Genomic DNA, 9,444 nt, shown 5'->3' with positions numbered 1-9,444 from the left:
AGACAGAGAAGGGGGGAAGCAGAGAAGTGGGGAGGGAGACAGAAGCGAAGCTGCCTCTCCCAGAGGAAGATGGAAAAAAGAGAGCAAGCTCAGGCGAGAAGCTGAAAATCAGCCTGCCTCAGCAGATGGGAAGGGGAATGGGTGTGGCTTGTCTCTTAAAGGGACCAAAACCATAACATTCCCAGGTCTTCCTTATAATAAAAAGCACGGGCAAAAGGAAGGGCCCAAGATGGCCGCGGGCAGGTCAGAGGTAATGGGAGTGGGCGTGGCTTGTCCCTTAAAGCGACAGGAAAGCACAACACTAACCAAGCAAGATTCATCTTGCTTTTGGTAAGAAAGATATTTTTCTTGTCACTTGGTAGAAATTGCTCTCAGTAACTTCTCCAATGAAGGAGAGACAAAGAAAACAGAACAGAAGTAAGATGAAGGGCCACAAGGGAGGCTAATGAAACCTTCAAAACAATGACAACAAAAGCCAAAGCAAAAGCCAAAGCAAAAACCAAACCAAGCCAAACAACAACAAAAACCAACCCAATTAAACATTGGGGCTGGAGAAATGACTCAGTGGTTTAAATGTGCCTGCTGCTATTACAGAGGGGAAATTAACACCCTCTTCTGGGCACCTGCACACATCTGTGCATACACACAGACACATATACACAAACACAAAGGTGTGTGTGTATCTACATTTGATTCTGTCCTTGACTGACCTGAGCTTTAGGTAGACCTGGATGGCCTCAAACTCATGGTGTCCACTTGCCTCTGACTCCCCAGTGCTGGAATTAAAGGCATGCACCGCCATGACTTTCTTTGTCACAAGAAAAGTCCTTTGTCACTTTGTGCTAAGTAGGCAGAGTGTGGAAATATTACTTATTTGGTGTTTCCATCTCTTCTTCTACCTAATCCTATCCCTACACTCATGTGGTCCCTGATTCCACTCTGCACCCTGTGTGTGTGTGTGTGTGTGTGTGTGTGTGTGTGTGTGATGTATGTCTGTTGTGATGGGGTGGTACACAGGCTCTGATGCATGCCAAACAATCATTCTACTACTAAGATATATCTCTAGCTCCCCATGGCCACACTTGAGATTTTTTTTTTTTTTTTGAGAAATGTCTGTTGAGTTACTTAGGCTAGCCTTAAACCCACTCTGTAACTGAGACAGGCATTGAACCTATGATCTCCCTGCCTTAGACTTCCATGTAGCTAAGAGTATCAGCTTTCACTACCAGACCCCAGCTGGCATCTTCTCTTTGAACTGTCTGCATGCAACTAGTGCCAGCCTTCTCTGCTTCTCCCATCATTTTTCCCCCTGAGGGTTCCTGGCCCTCTACTTCCTCATGGCCTATCTCACTTCTTTAAAGAGGGGCGCTTATCTTGATGGAGCTTGAAAAGCCCTCTGGGGGCGGGGCAGTAAGGGGAGGAAGGCAGAAGAAGCCTTGACAGTGTCTGGGGAAGTAAGAAGGGTAGCACTTTCAGATTTAGCTGCGCAGAACCGTGTCCTCCAGGTTCCTGGGAGACCAGGGATGCGCGGCTGAAGCTGATGGTCCAAGAGAGCATCACCCTGGACGGACTGAGCGAACTGTGAGTTCTCAGCGGCTGCTGCGTGTGGACGTGCGGGCAGATGTCCGGCAAGAGCTAGGTCCTCTGGCCCATACGTGCCCTGCTAACAAGCCCACAGCGTCTCCGAGACAGCATGACACCGGTCAACACCACAGCAACGTTGTGGTTGAAAATCACCTACATCTCCATGGAGGTTATCATCGGGCTCTGCGCTGTCGTGGGCAACATGCTGGTCATCTGGGTGGTCAAGCTGAACCCCAGTCTGAGGACCACCACCTTCTATTTCATAGTCTCCCTAGCACTGGCTGACATTGCCGTTGGGATACTGGTCATGCCTTTGGCTATTGCTGTCAGCTTAGAAGTGAGGATGCACTTCTATACCTGCCTTTTCATGGCCTGCGTGATTCTGTTCTTCACCCACGCCTCCATTATGTCCTTGCTGGCCATCGCTGTAGACCGTTACCTGCGGGTCAAGCTGACAGTCAGGTAACCTGCTTGTAGAAGGGTGAGGCAGCAGTGTGTGTGTGTGTGTGAGAGAGAGAGGGGGGGGGGGCAGGAAAGTAGAGCTATCAAGTTTGTCTTCTAGACCTGTTCAGTAGAAATGAACCCAAACTGGCCCTTGATGTTTACAAAGGGCAGCAAATGTCTTTGCACCATATGGTTTGTGAAGAGGTTAGGCATGAAGAGCAGGGATTCAGGAATAGGAAACAGGGACACTCTGAGCCCCTTCTCCGTTGAGCATGGCTGTCTACTACCATCCAAGATAGCCAAAGATGATGAAAGCCTGATGTATCTTTGGTTTTTAAAAATCTGATCTCAAGTTTTCAAGATAATAGAGCCTTAATAGATTATCTTGTTTTAGGAGAAGTAGAAAGATGGGCGTAAGAAGAGATAGGCAGCTGACTGGGTGGTTTTGCAGATATAGGTTAGATTTTAACGTTGCTTCTGTCTCTGTCCAGTTATTGAAAAAAAAAAGGTAGGTCCTAAAAATGTATATCCATTGCCTGTGGTGGTGACTCACACCTTTAATCCCAGCACTCAGAAGGCAGAGACAGGTGGATCTCTGTAACTTTGAGGCCAGCCTGGTCTATAGAGTGAGTTACAAGACAGTCAGGGCTACACAGTGAAACTCTGCCTCAAGGAATGTAAAAAAAAAAAATGTATATTTTCCTTTTCATCTTTTTTTTAATGACGTGTAAAGCACTTCTGAGACAAAAATATTTTTTGAATATGTGTAAAAATGCTGTGCAAAATGGCAGCAGCTTCCTATGACCATGCAGAGAGAGCAGGCAGCCAACGAGAAATCACATTTCCTGGTTTCTTCCGGCTCCTCTTGGGGAAAGAGCATGAGGAAACTACAAACAAGCCGGAGATGAAAACGAGTCTGAGGTCTTCTCCCTGGTCTTGTGGTCTGGCATTGCGCAGGTTATTTAGCTTTCTCTGCTTCAGTCTCCACGTCTCTGAGTAGCTGTGCATCTGAACCAGGCTTTCTTCCTTTCAGTTCTACCACCTCTGGCTGCTATATGTTACCTAACGCTGTTTTACATTTTTAAAATCTAAAATGAAGATGATAATTTCATCTTTATAAGGTGAAGCCACTAAAGTTAATAAATGCGAAGTTCTCAGGAAAATCCTGCTACAGAGTCTGTGTTCAATAAATGGTAGCTACGCCACTGTCACCAGTAAAATAGAGATTGTCATAAAATATCTCTAGTTTGCTTTGCGGTTTAGTTGAGGTAAGTCTTAGTTTCTTTCTTTTGTAGTCTGAGGCCATTTAGGAAGGATGATTTAAGGAGAAATTTTGCCTCCCCAGGATGAAACTATAAGCACTTGAGCATAACCTTAAGAAAACACTGATTAACTCAAAGAGCAGCATTGATGCCCCTGTGAAAGATGGGGCGGGTACAGGTAGAGAGAAGCGTGGAAGGGCAGTGTAACTTGTGAGCTCCAATTCAGCAGCCAGTCGAAGCAGTGCAGAGTACAGCACACCAGCAAGCTTTGGGGAGATTCTCATCAGCTCCGGGGTCCAAAAATGTAGGTAGTGCTGACATTGCAGGACAGCTGGCTCAATAGAGAAAAAGACTTGCTGTTCTTACAGAGGACTTGGCTTCCATTCCCAGCACCCAGCACTGTCCGTAACTCCAGTTCCAGGAGATCCAGTGCCTTCTTCTGACTACCCTGACCACCAGGCATACACATGGTACACAGTTATACATGCAAGCAAAACATTCATATACACAAAATAAATATGAAAAAAAAAGAATTCTTGGAGCCACAACTGAGTGGAGGAGGCATGTAGGCACCTGATTCTTAGAAACATATTGCCGATCACTCTAGTTTTTTTTTTTTTAATGGCACCTAACACTGTGGGTGTTTCATCTCTCAGCAGAAGATGAGGGAATTGGGAAGCTTATTACTCTTCCTCCCTTTTCCCAGCTAGACATTTCCTGTTTCTGTGAACTCACCAACTTTTTTTTCCATTCAAACAGATACAGGGCGGTCACCACTCAAAGAAGAATATGGCTCTCCCTGGGCCTTTGCTGGGTAGTATCTTTCCTGGTGGGACTGACCCCCATGTTTGGCTGGAATAAAAAAGTGATCTCAGGGCTCGCCCCAAATATCACCACCCTTTCGTGCCATTTCCGTTCGGTCGTGTCTTTGGACTACATGGTCTTCTTCAGCTTCATCACCTGGATCCTCATCCCTCTCCTTGTCATGTGCGTCATCTATCTGGACATCTTCTACATCCTCCGTAAGAAACTCAGCCAGAACTTATCTGGCTTTCGAGAGACACGTGCATTCTACGGGCGGGAGTTCAAGACAGCCAAATCCCTGTTCCTGGTTCTCTTCTTGTTTGCTTTGTGCTGGCTGCCGTTGTCCATCATCAACTTTGTTTCCTACTTTAAAGTTAATATACCAGAGGTCGCAAGGTGCCTGGGGATCTTGTTGTCCCACGCGAACTCAATGATGAACCCTATTGTCTACGCTTGTAAAATAAAAAAGTTCAAGGAAACCTACCTTGTGATTATCAAAGCTTTTAGGGTCTGTCAGAGCTCAGTTTCCTTGGATTCCAACTCTGAACAGACTACTGACACATAAGCCATCTCACAGCCTTCACGGACAGCACCAGCGAGCCCCATAGGCCTTATCAGACCTTCCTGTTTCCTTCCACTGCCGTGGGATCAGCTGACTGGTGGCCACGCAGTTCCACTCCTCCCGGTCTCTGCCTCAGTTATTTTCTTGCTCAGTTCTGCGGGAGCCTGACATGAAGACCATGCATCACGTGCTGTGTTCTTCCTTCCCAGACACAAGAAGTAATGGAATCTCGAGGGTGTCTCAACTTACTGAGGAAAAATTCTAGCTGAGCTGGATGTACAGAATCTGCTTGGAAAGATTCCTAAGACACTGAGAACAGAGGGAGTGGGCTGAGTTTAAAGAGGGCTTAACCGGCTAAGCTGACCTGTGTGGGTGTATTTAGGCAAATAAAAGATGATGGCCAACTGTTGTGCAGCTCTTGGCAGGGATCCTTTGGGGTTTGGAGACACAGGTGACTGCTCTCGGCATTTGTCCTGCTCGCTTCCTGGAACACTGTTCCAAGATGCAGCCTCACCATAGGTGATTGTCCTCTCTGGAAGGTCATCTGCCTTGCGAGACTCTGATGTTCTTAGACTCCAAGGCAACTGGGGGGTTTAGGACCACTGGAGATGTTTAAGTCTGCAGGACATTTAAGGAAGCTGGGACTAAGATGTTAACCCATGGCTTTGTGATTTCAGCCTGGAAGGGGGAGTGAAAGTTGGGTATCTAGATTTTACACAGCGGCTCTGTTTTGGTTACTTCTCTGTTGCTATCACAAAGTGTCATGACCAAGACAGCAGAGAGGGAAGAGCTAATTTGGGCTTCTGGTTCCAGAGGGCTAAGAGGCTATGATGGTGGGGAGGTGGCATAGCATCAAGGGGCAGGCATGGCGATGTAGCTCATCCATAAGTGGGAAACAGAGTGAACTGGAAGTGGCAGAAGGCTTTAGACTCTCAAGTCTGCTGTCAGCACCATGCTCCTCTCAGCAAGGCTGCATCTTTCCATACCCTCTCAAAACAGTGCCCCTGAGAGAGAGAAGACCAAGTGTTTAAATGCCTGAGCCTATGGGGAAACATTCCTAATCCAAACTGCCACACACTCCTTGAGTAATTTACAGTCCATACACACCGGGCAGTGGTGACACACGCCTTTAATCCCAGCACTCGGGAGGCAGAGGCAGGTGGATCTTTATGAGTTCAAGGCCAGCCTGGTCTACAAGAGCTAGTTCCAGGACAGGCTTCAAAGCTACAGAGAAACCCTGTTTTGAAAAGCCAAAAAATAAAATAAGCAAAACAAAGAAACCAATCCATACACAAAGGTAAGCAGATTGCCCAAATCTTGCTTCCCAAAAATGAAGGCAGAGTGCCAGGCTCCTAGTTATTTATAATCCCAAATGAAGAGTCCTCCCTTATTAGCAAAAACAATGTTTAGGTGCCTGTTATAATTCTAACACTGATTATAAGGCAAAAAGAGACAACTGAAAGCTCCCATCACTTTTGTGTGTGTGCATGTTACTGGGTGTGAAGGTGCGTGTCTTGGGGCAGGGGATGGGTGTACATAAAATTTTGCATATGGAGACCAGAGGACAAACTCAGATATCCTTTTCCCTCAAGTGCTATCCTCTTTACTTTTTGAAATAAATGCCCTTACTCGAGGCTCTACAATTAGTGTAGGTCAGCAAGGCCCAGGTATCAGCCTACCTCGGCTTCCCAAGGGCTATGATTATGAGCATAGGCCTTAGTGTCCAGTTTTGTGTGTGTGTGTGTGTGTGTGTGTGTGTGTGTGTGTGTGTGCGCGCGCGCGCGCGTGTGTGTGTACATGTGTATTAAACTCTCCCTAGTCCTGCCAATCATTTTTTAGGCACTGAGATCTTAGGTGCCCGTTAGACTCTGAAGCTGAAGCGGGTACAACAATTATTTTTATCTCCATGTGAGGGTGCAGTCGATCATGGTAGGTAAGGCGCGATGGTGTGGGTGTGAGACAGCTGGTCACATTGTCTCTTCAGTTTGGAAAACAGGTTGACCACTGACCAAGCAATGACAAGCCTTTAATCCCAGCACAGGTGGGGAGGGGTGAAGCAGAGAACTCTGGGAGTCCAAGGCCAGCCTTGTCTGCATATGAAGTACTAGGCCAACCAGGGCTACATGGTGAGACCTTGGGATTGAGCAGGGAGGAAAATGAGAAAAGTTGATCATCACAGTGCCCCTGTGGCTCCTTCCTTGGTCGCTATCCCCATCCTCCGGTTTATCAGGATGGATGCTGGCAGTGGACGGAGTCAGCCACATCATCCGAGCCCCGCAGCTCGAGACACTCACAGTGCCCACCCTTGATTTTCCTGTCCAAATCTGAAGCTCCCCATAGAGTCTCATTCCCAAGATAAAGTGTTGGTTTGATGAGAGCCTCAAGATGACAGTTCCAATTAAGCCAAGAGAAGCGGGAACCCGAAAGTGGAATTAGACCATAGCTATCCCTGAAGTTTGTCTGGATCCTCATGCTAGCCCAGAGCTATTATTTCAGCAGAGGCCCCTCATTCTCCTCCTGTTGCCCCAGAAGAGTCAAGCATGCAAGGCTTCCCCTTACCGAATCTCTGGTTTGGTTTGTGTCTGCCTCCAGGAAGAGGCCCTGGGTTTGCTGTAAGGCTTCACAACCTCTGCCCAGTTAGCTGGACAGTAAGGGGGAAGTGCTGTAGATTCTTGGTTTCCTGATCATCTTCACTGTGTTGTAGCAATGCTCAGTCTCCCCTTTTTAAAAGACAATTTAAAGCGAACACTTCCTTCATATCTGAAGAGCAATCTGGGCTGGGCCTGTAGGTATCGTTAGGTCACGGCTACAAAGTTTGAAAACTGCTTTTACTTCTGTTCCCTTCTGATTGCCACTGGTGGCTTGCTGGGAGCTGGGCCGTCTCATTTTTGCCAAGTGGGAATATCCCGAGATACAGGACTGTTCCAGCTCGGAAGAAGCTAAAGTCAAAGTCAGAAGCTGAAGCCTTGATGTGTGAAGATACCCTTTTAGCATGAAGCCAAGAATAAGGTGAACCAAAAACTTTGGCAACATCCTGAACTGAGTGTCTGTGGTTACCATGTGCTGCCAAGGGCCTTGTCTGGGTCCATGACCCTATAACGGACAGGATCTGGATTGACATATATGGCTCCTGTTGCCACCGAGGGCCATAAGGATGCCCAGGATCAGGTCAGTGACCTGAGCCCAGGTTAGTGTCCAAGGGCCTTGATGCATGCAGATCTAGGGGGCCTGTGCTGCTACTCAATGCCATGGTGACATCCCAAGCAGAACTTGGGTCATATAAATGGTCCTACTGCAGCCAGGGTCTGTGCTGATGACCGAGGTTCCTGTTACCACTGAAGGCTGTGCAGACACCAGAGGTCTAAGGTCATGTCGGTGTCCCAGAGACACACTGCCTCTGGGACCATGCCAATCTTAGTGACCTGAACTGCCACCTTGAGAATTGGTGACATCCAGACCAAGGGCCATGTCTGGGTTTGTGGCCCTACCGAGTTGGGATCTGTCTGAGTTCCACATTGTCCCCAAAGCTCACATAGTAGCCCAGGGTTGGGGCTGCAACCTGAGGCCTCTGCTGGGAGAGCCATGTCTGGGTTCGTGGTCCAGCTGCAGTTGGGGTCCGTGTTGATGTCTGTGGCCTGTGTCACCTCAGGGGGCCTTAGGAACCAATAGAGATGAAATCACAGGGCCATGCTGAGCCGGCCTGCCCTTCGCTGGCCCAGGGAAAGGTGGCCTTACCTTTCATGGGACACAGCAGCAAGAGAACTGGCTCTGAGCCCTGCAGGAGAGATGGCCCCTGCAATCGGGAAGCTGGCCCCTGCAATCGGGAAGCTGGCCCCTGCAATCGAGAGAGCTGGCCCCTGCAATCGGGAGAGCTGGCCCCTGCAATCGGGAGACATGGCCCCACTCCTCACCAGAGGGTGAACCAACCCCGAGGGAATGGATGGAGGGGAGCTAACTCTGACCCTTTGCCTGAGGCAGGTGGCCCCAGAGGCCTGAACTGACCAACTGACCACCCAGGCCCACAGCCAGGCCTTGGGCTGGCCCACCCCACCTAGCCCATCTAGGACTTGCTGGAGCTTGTGAAGGGACTGGTGCTGGGGAACAACACCTTCAGGATCTCTACGACCTGGAACAGCTGCAGGATATCCCTCCCAGAGGAGTTCCGGTGAGGATCCAGTGAGGATGGTGTACCAGACACCAGAGGCCTTGAACCAGACCAGGGGCTCATTGTAGTGAACATTTGTTAGTAAAGCTGATAGGACAAGAGGGTCATACTGTGGAACACTCCAAGGTCCCCAATGGCAGCAGCATGAGTGACGAGGTGTTGGAGAGGCAGGAAAGAAAGAGGTTTTAATGTGGAGGGGGAGGTGCTGCTAGGGTGAGAGATATGGGGGGTACCAGGAGGTGGGTGGAATTGGGGTGCATGATGTGAAACTCTCCAAAAAATAAATAAGTCAAATTTAAAAAAAAAAAAAAACATTGGCTACAAGTAAGTAGAGACCCAACCCTGGTTTCAGGTTTGGAGATGAGTGTGGCAGGGATCTTCCCATGAAGCCTGCCTCTAGCCAACACCCTCTCAGTGAAACCAGAAAGCTAACTAGGGCTTTTTATCTAAATGGAAAAGGTACAGAGACGCCCAGACAAATTCAGAGATGGCTTTCTCCTCTTCCCTATGAAGACACTGAACAAATGTAGATGCCAACCAAGTACACGGCTTTATTACTTGGATTTTTTAAAAAATAAATCAAGTAGAAATAGAGACTAGCCTACCAAATGTCACCAAATGGC

At 48.2% G+C, this 9,444-nt stretch overlaps 1 protein-coding gene across 1 annotated transcript; it reads left to right on the top strand.

The window, feature by feature from the left end:
* Positions 1 to 1,693: 1,693 nt before the first annotated feature.
* LOC121434027 (adenosine receptor A3) lies at positions 1,694 to 4,659 on the top strand. The gene is made up of 2 exons (XM_041632817.1): positions 1,694 to 2,046; positions 4,050 to 4,659. Exons 1-2 carry the CDS (start codon positions 1,694 to 1,696, stop codon positions 4,657 to 4,659), a joined length of 963 nt encoding a protein of 320 aa, XP_041488751.1.
* Positions 4,660 to 9,444: the final 4,785 nt, after the last annotated feature.

Source organism: Microtus oregoni, unplaced genomic scaffold, assembly GCF_018167655.1.
Source record: "Microtus oregoni isolate MIOR12 unplaced genomic scaffold, Mior012 000000F_ref0000247, whole genome shotgun sequence".
Taxonomy (NCBI): Eukaryota; Metazoa; Chordata; class Mammalia; order Rodentia; family Cricetidae; genus Microtus; species Microtus oregoni.
Note: the sequence above shows the minus strand (reverse complement) of the source record. Positions and strands in the feature narration are given on the sequence as shown.

Bases quoted from the DNA above. Each gene is read 5' to 3' on its own strand.
- LOC121434027 (XM_041632817.1), top strand. From the start codon at position 1,694: ATGACACCGGTCAACACCACAGCAACGTTGTGGTTGAAAATCACCTAC. The intron at 2,047-4,049 runs GTAACCTGCTTG...CCATTCAAACAG, and splicing joins CGGGTCAAGCTGACAGTCAG to ATACAGGGCGGTCACCACTC.